This window comes from Rhamphochromis longiceps, linkage group LG8 (genome assembly GCF_057381845.1).
Source record: "Rhamphochromis longiceps isolate RC_006_pf linkage group LG8, R_longiceps_female_GT1.1, whole genome shotgun sequence".
In the NCBI taxonomy this organism is placed as follows: Eukaryota; Metazoa; Chordata; class Actinopteri; order Cichliformes; family Cichlidae; genus Rhamphochromis; species Rhamphochromis longiceps.
Genome location: NC_140564.1, coordinates 30,693,524 through 30,710,953, shown reverse-complemented (window position 1 = coordinate 30,710,953; position 17,430 = coordinate 30,693,524). Strand labels below are relative to the sequence as shown.

Sequence of the window (17,430 nt, the reverse complement as noted above, 5' to 3'; positions counted from 1 at the left end):
GTGTGATGTCAGAGAGAATGGATACCCCTAACACCATCATCATAATTTAGCTGACCACAGAAGTCCACCCACGTACTACCACCCGGTGCTTACACAGGGAAGCCGGTTAAAAGAAGATTTTCAGACAGTGGATTGACCGAAGGGCTTCACCAACGTCCAGTATAAGATACAATTATTTTGAACTGTGAGTCATACAAAGCTACACTAGCAGAGTCCCAGAAAAAAAAATAGCAGGAAATGAGCACATGAGATAAATTTAAACCAGGTTTATTTTTCAGTCCAGAAAATGTCACCTCTGACATCAAAGGCGCTGGATACCTAAGCTGCCAGTATGAGATCATCGCAAGCTATCAAACTACCAACAAAGCCTTCATTTATTGCTACTGAATCATTTTCTTTTTCATATAACCCTGTTAGGAAGATGGGGTCAAAGTGCAATTTGAGTTTCAGGTCTAACCCTGCTCACAGGTCCAGCAGCTTCAGCACAGTTAACCTCTTTACCTAAAGCCAAATTCAGCAAAGTATTGAAAAAGAAAAGGCTTCTAAGAATCATGTGTCTCTCTCTATAATGCGTATATGTATAGATCTATGAGAGGCATGCGTGCATGTCGGTGTGTATTTAAACTATCTTGAGGTGTGCTCTTGTTTGAGAGCGTCTAAGTACAAAGAGAAGTTGTTGTGTTTCTTATCAGTGAACAGAAAGCGCAGCTTTTCATCGCTTATTGACAAAGTTCGTGTGGTTTTTCTCTGTTACTTCTCTCTGCAGGCCTGCTGCATATATAGCTTCTCAGAGTTTAACAGAGTTTGTGGTTTTGTGGCCCGGATGGGTGGGTGCATTTTTCTTTTTCCTGAGGTAGTCTAAGCATTGAGGTTAGCGGCGCAGAGCAAAAGACGTAGGAAACAAACTTGGTAAGAGAGCTGGCGGCTGAAGGATGGAGGCTATGATTTAAAGTAAACAAAACGACCTCCAGTGTTTTCATATCTTAAAAGCGTCGACGTTTTCTGCGTCAGAAGCGCTTCCAGTAAACAGATTGATCTGTTTTAAAGTAATGACGCCTGACGTGCAGATAAACTCTTGAAAAGTCGCTGCTACTGATTTTCTGGGTTAATAAAAACGTATTCATGGTTTCCTTAACAAAATTCTGTTCTGGCATTTGTGAAAAACTGACATCAGTTATCAGTAAATAGCTCTCAGCCTCCCTCCCGTAACATTAAACCCGTAACATAAAAATATTTGCCTAAATATTTATAAAGGCTGTAGTTACATGACTGGACATGTATATTTTGTGATGTTTTCTAACACATCAGTTGCTTCAACTTCATCCTCTTTTAAAACATATAATTAAGAACGATTAGATGTATCTCAGTGACTCATAGCAAACACAATTTATCAGCTGTCATCACATTAAGAGACAGAACTGTTTGAGGTCTCTGTCAGTGTATTTCTTTTTAAGTTGATCCTCTGCAGCGTGTCGTACCCACAACATCAGAGAGGTCTTACACGGTGATGAAGGTGCGATGTATTTTCGCAATGATCTCGGCTCACTCTGTAGCAAAAACAGCTTCTCTGCTGACTGAAACTAACAGCATAATTTCTGCTCTCAAGGACTCGTCAAGCACAACAGCACAGCTTATGTTTGTGTTTATGCACCTTTTGCATGTTTCAAGGATATAAAATCATTACAGCGTGCATCACGGGCACAACATGCACCAAGAGGTGAACGCGGTCTTTCATGCTCAGTAGGTTTGCGTTATTCTAAAACAAATATTCATGCTTCCTTTTACATACTTGTTGGAAATCTGTGTTCTATTGCAAGAAATTAAAGCTTTAAATACTAATTTCTATTCTAGTTTAGCTGCATTCTTATGTAAAGCCATAATTTACACTTTTGTGTCTACATTTTAACTGCTTTTTACACAGAAAACAGTTATTTTATCATAGTTTTAAATTCCAGAGCAGTATTTGCACCTCTGAAGGTTTTTCTGTATCGCAGAAAAACATGCAGTTTATCTTCACAACACCTGTAGCTCCAATGTGCAACTGGAGCTCTAAAATTAATACTGGTCAACGAAAACAGGATGTGAAATGGAGCTGAGGAAATGACATCACGGTGCGAGCATAAAGAAGCACGATCACACTTCATTTCAGTGCAAGTTTCAGTTTATTTAGTGGAATATTTACAAACAGAGAGATTGAGATGGAGAAAGAAAAGCGGTCTCTTTGTGTGGCTCTGTGGTTGTTTTCTTTGTGTTCATTAAACTTGTTGAATGCCAGCAGTGTTGCTCCACCACACATTACTTAAACACATAAATATTAGTTCTCATTAGTGTTGCGGAGAGTTCATTAGTGCCGAGGTCTCCATGTGCAATGAAGGTTTCGCATTTAGACAGCCTGACTCACATAGTTACTCATGGGCAAGTGGAGCTACACGAGAACAGAAAACTGACTTGATTTCAGCTGCAGCTCTTTGCTGGACCTAGCTATGTGTCTCCTGAGTAAATCTGAAAGAAATTTAGACTGAGATTTCATGACAAAGAAATCTATTTAATCTTTAATGCTGGCAAAGCTGATCTTTTTGTCTGTCTTTGTTAGTCTCCTGAGTAAACCAAAGGAGCCAGTTTGCTGTTAAAACACGAGAAATAAGAAGAAAGCGCTATGATTTTAGCTTTTGACGTTGACTTTTTAAACCATGGCAGCTGGTGGAAACAAAAACCAGAAATTAAACATTTAAAACCCTGAACCAGCGATCCTAAACTTCACTCGGTGGGCCTCGGGGCGGCTCGTACACGCGCGAATGTGTTGTTGTGTGAACATCCGTGTGCATCGCATTGTGAACTCATGCAGGGTGTGATCATTCTGCACCGCTGCTGCTGGCCAAAACGTTTGTGGTTGAGCACAAGACAGCATGAACCACAGTGCAGCATCTTCCCATACATGACATGAACTACCTGCCAAGCAAACCCTCAGTTTTTGAAACGACAGGAAATTATTTTCTTTGGTTCTGAGCCAACATAGGTCCTCAGTCGTAAGAAAAAGTACACATCTTAGTGATTTAATCATGTTTTAACTAAAAGGGGACATATTATGCTATTTTGGACTCTACTGGAGTAACATTGCATGATTGACCCTTCATTAAAATTCACTTTATACTGGACTTCTATCTGAAACGATGCCATTACATCCTGTCCTGCACACTTTAAAGCAGCTTTCTGTTGATTGGCTGCCCCTCAAAAACTAAAGGTGCCTTGCTGAAATGCCTGAGCTTTCGGCTCGAAGGGATTTCTTGTACCTACACAGACCTCATTATTTGAAACTTTGGTCACGTTTAAAGATGAACATCCACTATCCCATAAAAAAAAAGGATAAGCATAATAGGTCCCCTTTACATTAAAGTTTATCATGTACTACTGTACTGGTTTGCAGTTTTCTACTGCTGCACAAATACTTTATGATGCAACGTCGCATCATCTTCCTCCACAAAGACAAACAGCTGTGCATGTTTTGATTCTCGTGCCGTTGCTGAATTATCAGTCAAGTCGGAAAAAAATGTGTCAAAAAGTTTCTGTAAGGACCGAAACTTTAAGACAAACACAGGTTTTTCTCTGAAAGCTGCAACCGTGTTTTTGGATATCACTTGAATATAGAAAGTACCGCTACTTAGTGAGTAAAAGTAAGTAGTGAGTAAAGTTGTAGGGTAGTACTGGCATGTAACTCACATATAATTCATATTTAGTGTGGTGTTGATTAGGATTATGTGTATATACTGATTTACAGACACTCCAATTTGAAGTTGTTGAGTAATAGAGTACATGTTTCATTAGTATTACACACTTGCAAAAATTCTGTCTATACACAGCTTTAAATATTGTACACAGAGTGATATAGTTACAAACTGTACAGACAGTATATAGAATGCTCTGGAGCCATGAAAGCCCTCTTCGATTTAATGGTCAAGAACTGCTCTGAAGTTACTGTAAACCTCAGGATGCAGTTTTAAAGGACAATTCTGGTTTATTTTAATTCAGTTCTTTTTTAGCATCAATAAGTTTGTAATCACCTCCCGGTTCTTAAGAATCAGACTGGGCAGGAAACACAAGCTGTCAATTTTATGCAAGAATTAAGGAAATCTGCTACATGCACTCATTTTGAACTTCTCTGAACCTGACCATTTTCTTGTGAAATTCTTAATAGTTTTTAGGTTTTCCCCCAGGAAATTGGTTAGCAGAGGTGTTAAATAGAGCTCTCTTCTCCCCCCCACCTTGCTCCTATTTTAAAAAGAAAAGAAAGAAAATGAATCATCCATGGAATGCATTTGAACTACAAGATGACAATGACCTCGTCGCTGAAAGACCCCTGTTAACACCTCATGCAAACGACACAACAACACAGAGCATTTAAAGTAAATCAGACAGGTTTTTTTTACATTCAGTTTTAGATCAAGAAAATTCAAAAGTAACAAAGTTACAGAACCACAGCTTGTAACACACTCACGTCAAATGGAAGGTAAGGTTAAAGTGTAATAGATTCCTGTTTACGACAAGCTTTTAGACAATCAAGATGAGCTCAGACGACAGCTTGTGTTGCCGCTCGTTGGAGATTCCAGATGTGTACTATATGCATGCTTTCTTTATTTAAATACATTTTGAAAAAGGTGTGATAATGCTGAGTGACTGTTATCATAATGACTTTCTAACCTTGCTCTGCTCTCTTGCAATGCCAATAATAATAATAATCAATAAATAAAAATCTTCAGCACTACATTTAAAACACTTAAGCATTTTAAGTCTGTAGCAGTGGATGGTGACTTTTTCTGAGTTATAATTTCCACTTTAAAACAGCAAAAAAAAGCATCATGAGTCACCCGATGCAAAAGTAAGGTGTGCTGGTAGATGTGTTTGAGTCTCATCTGGTGCAGTTTTTAAGGTTTGCTGGCTTGTTGGTGAGGCTTAGGCACCAGATCCACTTCATTTGGATTTGAAAGATGTGATTGTTTTGGATCAAATTTCTAATTTTACAGTGCTGAAGACGTTTATCAGCACAGTGACCGGCAGATTAGAGTCACTAACTAAAACATTTACATCCCCAGATCGATTAGCGAGTGTATGCAGGACGTTGCTTGCTGTTGTCAGTGGAAGTCGATCACAAAGAGGGTTTTTCAACAAAAACCTCCCTGTGATTGCTTTGGTCACTAATATACTGCTGTGGTCACTGGAGGATGCCAACTTCTCTAACTAACCACTTAGCAGTAACGAAACTTGAAAAAGTGCGACACAAAACAGAAACGGAGAACGTTTGCCTTCAAAGTAAAAGCTGTACTTTACCACTGAAACCGACACGTTTCAAATGACGCAAATTTTACTTTGAAGGCAAACAGCCTGATTCTCTGTTTTGCATTGCAGTTTTCAGTTCTGCTACCAATTACCAAGTAGTTGGCAAAGCTTTACAGACAAGTCTGTGTCTTCCATCCAAAGTAGACGAAGACGGCAATCTCCTGCACTCCAAGACAATCACGAGGAGGCTTTTGGTGTAGCGCCTTATATACCGTTTTGCAACCAATTTCACCGAGTGACTACCAGCAAGTACCTTTGATTTAACCTCTTCAGTTAGAATATGAACTTTGCAGAACTCAGCAGTGCAAACACATCTGTTAAAATTTAAACCTGGTGGTATGCTAATAAGTTAACTAGCTTGCTAATGCCTAAGAACTTTACTTTTGAGTCCTTCGCTAACGTTTTAAAAATAAATTTCAGTAATCAATTGAAGTCAGCTTATTGCATGCAACATTTAAAAAATGCCAGTGTTCAAATTATTGAGAAAACAGAGAGCTTGATTGATTAGTAAGATTTTTTGAATTTTCAGCAGTGAAGCAGATGATTGCAGGGTCATCAGAACCAATAATAAATGTTAAAACCTGATAAATTAAGAGGCAGGTGGTAATAAACCAGAGTCATCCTTTAAACTGGTACTTCTTTGATCCATTTGGAAAACTCTTTCCTCTAAACATTCACAGGAAACTCAAAGCATCCAGAGTTTGCAGTGATTCAGTGATTTGCTCAAGAGTGCGTCACATTATGGTACACGTCCATCATCATCCTGCGGTCACAGTCACTGCCCTGTGTGCTCTAATCTGCTGCGTTCCTCTCTTCAGTAACTTCAAACCGGTTGAGATGCATGGTTGGCTTTGTAGGGACATCCCCAAACGTTAGAAACTGCACATGTAACTGAAAGCCTCGGATTAGCTGACATCAGTGTAACTGTGTTTTTTTGTTTTTGTTTTCACTTTTTGTGTTCAAAAAGTTCAGGTCCCACAAAGAGATCTTGAGTTCCCTTGTGGTAAAAATTAAACACATGTATCAAAAGAAGAGTCTCGTCTTTGCTTAAACCCTGGAGAGATAACTTTGCTGATTGGCGATGGTGTTTTTGATGTCAGATCTCTGAGACAGTAAAAATAGTACACTAAAAAGCCTGCCACTTTTTCTTCAAAGCAGGTCAGATGTCTTGATCTCATGCAACCAGCTGTGTGTTTTAGTTTTTTGTTGGGCGGTCTGGGCAGTCGTGACATCAATCTTTTACGAAGGTCAGATCTCGAGGAAGACTGAGAAGAATCCCAGTTGATATTCTTTGTACAGAAAGTATCCCATTCGGTGGGATTTTGAGCTTTGAGTCTGCTGTATGTAGCAGCATGTAAGCACATGGGAAAGATTCTTTTTCACCAGCATGAGACATGTGGTGCGTTGACATTTGCAAAAATATAACTTCATATTTTTTGCCTTACAGATAGACAATATAAATAGTAAATTACATATTGAAAATATATATAGGGACTGAAAACTGATACATTGTATAGACTATGCTAACTGAAAGGGCTAATATACGATTTGAACAGGCTGCAAGCATAAAAGGTATATACTGACTAAAATTTCCCTCCTCTTAAAGTACCTTCATCGGTGCCCCGCCCTGCAGGGCAATATCAAAACACAAAATTTGGAGCTTTCTGGCTCACTCAGACATCCTTTCTGATTCATGTTCTCCAGTTTGTCAGTTTTTTTCTCAGCAGATGCAATGAAAGACTGGAATGTTTTATACTTTCTTAACTGCCATACTTCCTTGTTTCAGAGAAGTGAAACTGGCATTTCCTTCCTTCGGTGTCAGAAACTTAAAACGACTTTCCCCGCATGCTTTCGTATGGCCCTCTGATCATCTCATTAGACCAGCTTCTACCAGGGCATTGTCCTTGGCACTTACTGCGCAGGGTCCTCTGTAAAATAAACTGCAGTGCGCGTCTGTGTGTATATGTGTGTGTCTGTGCGAGATAGAAAATTTCCAAGCAGGAATATTTAAAGCTAAGTGGTGAGAATAGTTGCACCATAGCTCCCTGAACTTTTACTGCTGGACAAACATTTTGGCATGCAGAGCCCCTGAACCTGCCAGTGTGCCTCTCACAATTTACTTTGCTAAATCAAATCCACACTTTAGCGGAAAAAGAAAAAAGAATAATAATAATAATTTAAAAAAAGACAACACAATACCCTAAATTGCCTGAACACTGCACAACAAGACTTTTAAACAAATAGCAGCAACCAGAGCCAGTGATTATACAGGCAGATCTGTCTTAAGGGCAATCAGTAAGGGACTCTGCATGTAGACTTATTTTTAAATTCCTCCAAAATAAAATAAACCTCTGCGCCACTTTGCATCTCTACCTATAGCGTCACACATACAGCAGCTAACTGGTTCACACCCTAAATGGATGGCTTGTTTGTGTACATTTGACTTCCTCTCTAGCCAGGTCTGCTAATCTCTTACATAATCTATAAGAAGAGAGCGCAGATGTGCGCGGGCTGGTTGCCATGACAATCATATCTTGCTATTCTCCAGGTGGGAGTCGATGTGCTTGATGAGGGCATCGTCAGGGTAACCGACCGGGAATATCAGCTGGCAGAGAGGGCAGCTCCTCATGTCACTCTCTTCGGTCTCCATCCAGAGCTGCAAAACAAACACACACACACACACACACACACACACACACACGTATGGACATGTAGTCACTATCAGGTCAAATCACATGCAGTCCTCAGCGTACTCACTTCACAGGATAGTATTAGTAAGTCTGTGGGAGGCAGATTCACAGTTTCATCATTGCAGGGTAAGCGATCAATTCAGGCTTACGCAAAATGTTTTTAAAAAGAGAGAAACTTGTAGTAAACCCAGGTGGATTTAATATATTAGAAAAAATAGTTCACAATTGTGAGAAATATGTGTATTTGCTTTCTTAATAAGGGCGACTTAACATCAGTACCAGCTTCAAGTTTCTTTTTTTGTTGATTTTGTTGCTTAAGTACATCGTGATCCTCATGATTTAACGCTAAAGAGGACCTGCTATGAGTTTTTTCTCTGATGCACTCATACGAAAAAGTACTGAAGTACGCCCTCTTTCAGTACTAAGGTTTTGCATATTACCACATAATAAAGAATTCACTGGGGACCAAAATTCCTCCACAATGATGTGAGAAACTGAAAAAGTCATACACAGAGCGATTGCTTGACGTTAAAGCTGCTGTATGACTTGCTAACGATCAATTAAATACCTGTATTTGATTACTTGATTAGCCTCTTAATTCTATGTAATATGGAAACAGTAAGCGTGTACTTAGTTTTCAACATACTACTTTTGTATGTAGAAATAAATAATGACAGTTGCTCATCTGAGGCTGTAGTACCTGGGACTGTATATATACACTGCTACAGCAGTGAATACTGATATTATATTTCAAATAATGAGGCCAGCAGATTTACAATTAATCCTAATACGCCTAAAGCTCAGACTTTAGTCTGCTCTCAGTGCTATTATTGGCTGATTATGATTTTGAAGAGAAGGGATATCCTTAGCTCAGGCTGCGAGCACAATAGTTCCACCTACCTGCTGTGCAAGCTTGCCTGAAAGGGCAGGGGGAAGGCAGTTACAACAGCTTGTTTCAGGAAGTGGATGAACTGAGTGACTACACCAAAGCTGGTATGAGATTTTTTGTAAAATTGTGAGTCATGCTACACTAGTAGAGTCCAAGAATTAAAAATATTAGCATAAGAGCTCCCCTTTATATTTAGAGCTTTCAGATCATATGTGGTGTGTTTCTAAGCCCATTCTCTCTCTGCTTGTCAAAAGTACCCAGTGAACCCACTGCAATCCAGTGATGAGCCACAGTTTAGGTGAGCTACGTTAAAAGGAGCTTCTGTAGCCAACATCCCATAAACTGTCGAGAAGATGGATGTCGAAAAACAGGCAAATACTTGCAAATGTGGAAGTGTAGTCCTTTTTATGTCCAGCAGGGGGTGACTCCTGTGATATTTTTTTTTCAAATAAGAAGTGTGATTTCATAGAAGTCTATGAAAAACAACCTATAAGTTATGGTCTCCGTTGCTGGTTTCAAGTGCTGTTTAGTCAGATCCACAGTTTACTCATGATGACTTAGAACTGGATTTCATAAAACAATGAGTGACGTTACACTGGTTACATCTATACTTTAGATAGAGCGTACTCTTTGTCCTTTACCCTCAAAAAGGAAGTAGTTTCATCTTCACACCTATCCAACACTGACTCATGTGACATAGTTTGAGGTAATTTTTTATATTTTTGTCCCACTGAAAATGCAATAATACAAACGTGGAACTGTAAACACTCTGTAGTCGGGGGGGAAATCAGTGGATTCCCTTTAAAGGTTAAGGAACGTGCATCATCATGGTTAAAGAAAACCAAGATTGTCAGTAGGAAATCGGAAAAGAACTGCGGCTTCATGTGTAAAAGTCTGACTTTTCACTGACTCATCTATTCTCTTCAGCCTTCTCCATCTGAGGACTTTGTGGCTTTATAAACACCACAAATACGCCTCGGTATAGTCAGTTTATCTTAAAATGTGGACAGAGGGGGAAATAAGCAGACTTGTGCTATCATAAATTAAATACAGTCACCAACACGTCTAATTGAATGTCAATTAACCAAAATGTAGGGTGTCTTTCTTCTCTAACACAAATGTGACATAACTGTTGTTAGGACTTGTTCTGCCAACAACACATGAACACAGTTTGTTTTGGTCTGTTTTGGTGAATAATCTTTCTAACCTGGAAAATATTAGAGGAAATTGTTTCATTTATTCAGTGGCTGTTGCTCAAGGGTAGAGCGGGACATCCACTAAGTGGAAGGTTGGTGGTTCAATCCCTTGCTGCTCCAGTCTGCATGCCAAAATATCCTCTGGCAAGGTACTGAACCTGGAGTTGCTGTTACAGTGTAACAAAGTGCTTTGAGAGTGCAAGTAGAATAAACAGCAGACCAGCTCAGTTACTAATTATCAGGACAACAATAAAAAAATAATCTGGTACTAAAATTATTTAAATAATAATTTCAGAAGAACATCAGTATGTGACATTACTCCATGTTATTATTCATTCAAGAAAAACTATGTAAGAAGTATATGACAAACCAAGTATAACCTGAAACCTTATTATTTTATGCATGACTTCATATTTTCAGAGGGCTTTCCCCCACTTTTATAAAGAACAATGATTCAGTTAACTGAGTCTTTTGAGTATTTATTTATGCACAGCTCTGTTAAGGTCTTGCAGGTCTTAAGTTCATGTTAAGGTCATTCTGTGTGTTAAGGTCCACAGCATTTCAATTCAGTTAATTTTGGCTCGACCACTGCAACACTATTTTTTTCTTTTTCACCCATTCCTTTGTTGGTTTGCTGCTGTGATTGTTCTTTTGCATGATCCAATTTTAGCTAAACTTCAGCTGTTGAACAATTGGCCTTTTATCTAGAGTACTCAAGCATGGAGAGGACATGACTGCAGGTTGCCCAGGTCAAGTCTAAATCATCATGCCTCCACTTCCTTTAGATAAATAATGACATGGTGTAATATAGCATGTGTTACTGTTCATCCAAGTTTACCTGGTAAGGATTAGATGACTTTTTATTATATCCTAATATGGATTTGTGCATTTGTTTTTTTTCTGTGTAGGTTAAATAATTAAAATATGTACATTTTCATATCTGAAGGATTGTTTTTAGGCATGTGGTTTAACTTCACACATGCCTGGGTAAGCTGTTTCCCCCTTTTTGCTAAGTTTGTCTAAGCACATCTTAACTCCATCTCTGTATTAAATGCAAAGTCATAAGATTGGTATCAAACTTCTAGTCTCTCACAAGAAAGCTGAGAAATGTATTTCTCAATATTTTTTAAAATGTTCATTTAAAGGAACTATGGCACGGACTTTAAGATGATTAAGCATGAGCAAGCTACCCTTAGTGGAAATTTTAAAAATGGGTCTGCAACAACTGCAGCACTGATAAAATTGACACCGAGTGCTAGTTAATGTTTTTAAAGTAACGCAAACATGCATCAGGTTGAATGTTTATGGTTTACATATATGTAATAAACTTTATTTAAACTCACATTGATTGAAGGCCAGGACTGAGCATGCTCTGCTGACATGTACCCTGGCTGCGGGTGACAGGTGAGGGTGTTAGACCTCTGAGGGACGGGAAAGGCTGAGCAGGACGCTGGGCCCCTCATGACACCGCTGGGCACTGCAGCAGAGAGCACGCCCAGTGTCCTCGGAGGGCTGATGGGATGCGGACAGGTCCACTCTTCCTCATCCTCTGAGGATTGTGGTGGTTGAGGGGCTGGTGTGGAAGGAGGAGGGGGCTCAAAGTGAAGGTGGGCCACCTCTGACAGTGGAAATGGCATCTCTCTGGAGTGGCGCATGGAGCTGTCGTCATGGCCTCCGTCTCCCCCTCCGCCACCTTGATGGGGAGATGGGGACCCTCTGTGCTGCAGTCTACTGTGGGGAGAACCTATGTGTTGGGACTGCTGTTTTGCGTAGCTCTCAACGTAGGGCCGAGGTTTCGGCAGGGTGGAAACTGGGTCCAGAGAGAAGCGGGGCGGGCACTGGTAAGCTGAGGGATCGGCAACCTCTGAGTAACTACGACGACCCTGAAAGCTGGCTCGTAGGTGCTGGCTGGGTGGTCGGCAGGAGTAAGAGGCTGGTCCATCGTTCACGTCCAGCAGGGGTGAGCGGCGGTGCATGTCCGGGGAGAGGCGCTGCAGCACCGGAGAGCGTCGCTGCTGAATAGGAGAGTGGTGCGGCGGAGGCGGGACTGGAGAATGGCGCTGTGGAATGGGCGAGTGGCGCTGCGATACTGGAGAGTGGCGCTGGTGGTGTATGGGAGAGTGAAGCTGAACTGAGGAAACAAAAAGGAAAAAAACCCAATCAAGATTTGCATGCATCTTAGCAACATGCTATAATTCATTACACACTATGGACAAGAGTTAAAACATACTTCAGCAACATTCTTTTAAGGCCTGTTCAACCGGTGCACAAAGAAAGAGATGAATAGTGTTTTATCTCATGAAGCTCCAAAACTGTTCACACAGAAGGCATGATGGGAAACACATTAGCTCTACTTATGCTGTTACTTATACAGGACAAAACACAAATCAATACACAGAGCTCAGTTGTACTTTGCAGTACACACTATATATTTATTTACTGGACGTTCAACCAGTGCTTCTTGCAAGTCTGCTGTCAGATTACTTCATGTCTGGCATGTAGGAATAAACACTCAAACAGTTTTCATGTTTTGTTTTTCATACAGCACTGTGCAAAAGTCTTAAACCACCTCTACTTTCTTTTTATTTTGCTTCCAAGGAGCCAGACCATGTTGTCCGGGCTTTCTGAAAGTTTGGAAATTGGCTGCTTTCTGCACTCACTGTTAGTCCAGTCCTTTCTCTGTCCATTTTCAGAGGAATGTTTTCTTTCTTTATTTTGGTTTAATGTTTTAGCTCTGATCTATGAATCGGTTAAGCATATAAAAGGCACCAAACTCACAGCACGAACCATTGTTGTGTCTACATGTGACAAACAACTTAGAATCAATTTGTAATTTTTTTAATCTTTAGGCACTTTGTTACTTCTAACAAAGTAAAAATCTCCAAAAAGGCCAAAGGTAACACAGTTTGACAGACATAAAATTCTAATTTTGCACCAGCAAGGTGATTCTCAAAGAGATATTAACTACAAGCCAGGCATATCCTGGCATGGTGTGTCGTGTGTCCTTAAAAAAAATTACCTGAAGCAGATTAAAAGCATCTGAAAACAGAGATCACGGAATAGGTACTATAGTGAGCATCTACAGCCAGCTGTAAACCACAGTTTTATGGCTGCATTTCAGTCAGTGGTGTTGGAGATGTTTTCACATTTGATTATGTAATGAAATTATGAATGCAGAAAGGTATTTTGATCCAACATGCATTAAGTATGGCAATCCCAAACACACTAAAGCATACCTAAATAGAAAAACATACAATGAAACACTATCAGTCATTGATTGATCTCCCCAGACTTCGACATTATTAAAGCACCCTGACAAAGGATGAAACAAAAAGTAGCCAACATCCAAAAAACCATCTTTGGGATTCCTTTGAGAAGCCTGGAGAACTATTCCTGAAGAATACTTCAAGAAATATTAAGAAACCAATAGTTCATGCTGTGTTGAGGAATAAAGTTAGTCAAACCAAAAATTGCTCTAAAGTGTACAAATTCAGCTTTTGCCTTCTGTTCTATATTCCCATGTATGTTTGCACGTGTCAGTAAATCGCTTTATCCATGTCCCATTTTCCGAGTAAAGCCCAAAGAAATGAGGGGTGACTCAAGCCTTTCACAGAGCTGTATTTCATACTTAGATCTGCTTTTGGATTTATTAAACAGATTGCTGGTTGGTAAAAGAACTACATTGCGCAAAAGGTGACATAAATTACAGATTTTGACTGGTTATTTGTGTCTGTCGACCTCGAGGATCTTTGCCATCTGACCTCGCTACGACTTTTAAACCCCAAAACAGACACACATCCACAACAAGTCAGTGAGGTGACAATCCAAAAAATATTTTAGTAGTGTTGAATCTGTCTGCAAGCTAACATTCAGACCATGTGCGAACAGTAGTTTGCTAGCATTTTTGCTAGCGAACAGTGGTAGCCCCGTTTTTGTTTAAAACACTAGGAGTCCCAGGCTTCTACCTTTCTACCTTTAAAACCCACCACCAGCCAAATGGCTGGTAGGCTTTTAGCTAGGCTTTAGCTTCAGCCAAGTGGAAGCTAAATTGGCTAGTCATTCATATGTAAATTAGGTTGTTAGCTGGGAATTCTGGAGGGAGGGGAGTGGGGGTGTGTGGATGAGGGGGTGGGGGAGCTGCTAAAAGCTGTGAACTTCCTTTTTGTGTTTCATCTTGATGCATTCTCAATCATCCAGGGAAATAAATCTCCAAAAGTCACCAACTTGGAGTGTTTCAGTTTGCCATCTTAGGGAGAAATCAACACACATGGGTGTAGGTCCTTTGTTGCTGAGATTTATTGATAAAAACAGTACAAAAAACCAACCATTTGTACACATATTTACAAATAATAATAAAAAGTGAGTGAGTACATTTCAACATTTTCAGCAATCACTCACAATCCTGGCACTGCCATGGTATCTGTAGTCTGCATTTACCACATGTGTATCTGTAGCAGTGAACACATCGCACAGTGGCATGATTGTTCTTGCATTTGTGTTTGACCTGACACATGGCTCTTTTTCCAGGACTAGGTGTGGAGGGTTGTGTCCAACTGTTCTTTTTTTGCCTTCTTCTCAGCTACATGAGAGTGAGCCAACTCTCTTGCAAGCTCCACCACATTTACATATGAATGACTAGCCAATCCACTAGTGGATTGAGGAATTTCACTGCGAATCTTGTTGACTGTGCCGAGGATGGTGGTTTTCAGTCTAAGACGTTTTTGCGCAAGTGAAAGCGATGTGAAAAAATTGTCCGCGGTAACATTTCTGCCCTTGTCTAGGAATGGTTCCATCAGCCTCATTACTACATTTTCAGAAAGTCTCTCCCCAGTGGGACGATTGGGGTCCTTGCCAAGATATGGGAAGACATTGCAAATGTACTTGGATTTTAGGTCGCAAGCCACCCAAAACTTGATCCCAAACTTGTCAGGTTTACTTGCAATATACTGCAGGAAACAGCACCGAGTCTTTGATGGGAAAAGCTGTTCATCAACGGTGATATGTAGACCAGGGTTGTAGCACGTGATGCAGTTGGTGACCAATGATCCCCACACACTGGAAATTGCAGCGAACTTATCAGTCTTTGCTCGATTTGCTCCATTGTGGCATCAGACAGACCACTGGTATAATGTTGAAATGTACTCACTCACTTTTTATTATTATTTGTAAATATGTGTACAAATGGTTGGTTTTTTGTACTGTTTTTATCAATAAATCTCAGCAACAAAGGACATACACCCATGTGTGTTGATTTCTCCCTAAGACGGCAAACTGAAACACTCCAAGTTGGTGACTTTTGGAGATTTATTTCCCTGGATGATTGAGAATGCATCAAGATGAAACACAAAAGGAAGTTCACAGCTTTTAGCAGCTCCCCCACCCCCTCATCCACACACCCCCACTCCCCTCCCTCCAGAATTCCCAGCTAACAACCTAATATACATATGAATGACTAGCCAATTTAGCTTCCACTTGGCTGAAGCTAAAGCTTAGCTAAAAGCCATTTGGCTGCTCTCCGGGTTTTAAAGGTAGAAAAAGCCAAATGGCAGTCCGTGGTGATGTAAGTGTAAACATGAAAATAACTGTTTCTTTTTGGACACCGGGTACACATTGTTGTGCAAGACCTGAAGTGGCGTGCATAGAACCCTGACCCAAACCTCATGTAACACCTTTAAAACGAACAACAGCTGTGAGACAACACGTATCACTCACTGGTGTGTGTTTCTTGTGGCTCTTGTGAATACAATAACCAACACAAGTCTTCAAGTGTCAATGCACATTTAGCCTTGCGCAATAATAGAGTACACACTTACAACAGCTTTTGTTCCCAAACAGTCACTTATATGATTCTGTTCCACTATTTTTTCGGCGCAATGTGAAGAAAAGGAAACTGATTCGCCACTTTAATTATACATAAAGATAACATTTTCATTACAGCTCATTATTTGGCAATGATACCATTATTTTATTAGATGACATTTCTGTAAGGCTCTAATCCTTTCTTCAGATGATATGACATGATAGTCACTTAATAGAGATGCACATTATGTTCCCCTATATATTCATAAAAAAAGATTTATTTGCACAAGTACAGTTGTAGTATTTCCTGTAATTACAAGATATGCTGATGAGTCAGTCAGCCCTGTAGTCACCACTTCAGCTCCACTTCCCATTTCAAAGAGGAAACATCATTTATGGCTGATTGGTTGAGGTGTAAAAAGGGAGGGGGCGTTTGTGCTCTCAGGCGCTCTTTGAATGAGAAAAACACAGTCAAATGGGACTACTTTCCTTAACTCATACAACACCCAGGTATAAATTAAAGACAAAGGGAGAGAGGGCGTTTGCTGTGGCTGCACCCAGACTGTGGAACAGTTTACCTCCTCACGTCAGACTCTCCAAAAGCCTAGAAACTTTTAAAACCGCTCTTAAAACTCACCTCTTTTCATTGGCTTTTAGAAAGGTTTAATTTATTTGTTTTATATATTTTTATTTTATTTTTATCAGCGAGGTGTTATTACGAAATTGTGTTCTATTGTATTTTTATCTGTATTTACTGTACAGCACTTTGGTCAGCCTTGGTTGTTTTTAAATGTGCTCTATAAATAAACTTGACTTGACTTGACCCAGGAGAAATTTAATGGCTCCTCACAAATTCCCACCTCCCTGAATATTTTAACAATTCATGAAAAATATTTGTTTGCGTTACAGATATCCAGGAGGAAATCATATCCCTCGCACAATCCTGCAACTAATGAAACAGAAGTGGCATATAAGACGCTTTTTCCAGCTTTGCGAGAGTTGCCCCGGGTTTAAGGAGAACTCAGATGAAGCTTGGGGTTTTCTGTGTTTTCCCCGCTGCTAGCTATGTAAAAATGTGCACATATTCATTGAGGCTTTTTTTTTAAAACATTATTTTCCAGTTTGTAGCATTTACAAACTGTCAGTCTGTGTGGTATTTTTTGGTTTGTGGTAGGTAGTAGATGCACAGTTGCGAGACATTAGCTATGTGTGTGAATATGCGCACAGGAAGAGAAAGGTGTTGCCAGCGTTTAGCACTTTTAGGTTTTACTCCACAACGTGTCTGTGTGAGTTCCTATCTTTACTTGTTTTAATGAGAAAACAGCTGCAACAAATCACAACCAGTAGTTATTTTCTGGCACATGAATGGAACGAGCAAAAATGTCCACGTGATGTGTTTAAATAGATTTTAGCTAGGTGTTTCAATGTTTAAGAGCTCTGATTATATAAAACTTTTATATCAATTATTTGTGCTTTTACGCGCACCTACACCGAAGGACATTTATTCCAATGAAATAGCTAAAAA

General features: G+C 39.8%; 1 protein-coding gene across 1 annotated transcript in view; it reads right to left on the bottom strand.

The window, feature by feature from the left end:
• Positions 1-2,152: 2,152 nt before the first annotated feature.
• The window catches only part of tbkbp1 (TBK1 binding protein 1), a 76,424-nt gene continuing 61,146 nt past the window's right edge, over positions 2,153-17,430 (bottom strand). Inside the window, exons 9-10 of the mRNA XM_085416986.1 lie at positions 11,450-12,237; positions 2,153-7,987 (exon numbers count right to left, since the gene is read on the bottom strand). Coding sequence (XP_085273112.1) covers positions 7,859-7,987; positions 11,450-12,237 — 917 coding nt within the window. The 3' untranslated portion in view covers positions 2,153-7,858. The remainder of the gene's footprint in view (positions 7,988-11,449; positions 12,238-17,430) is intronic.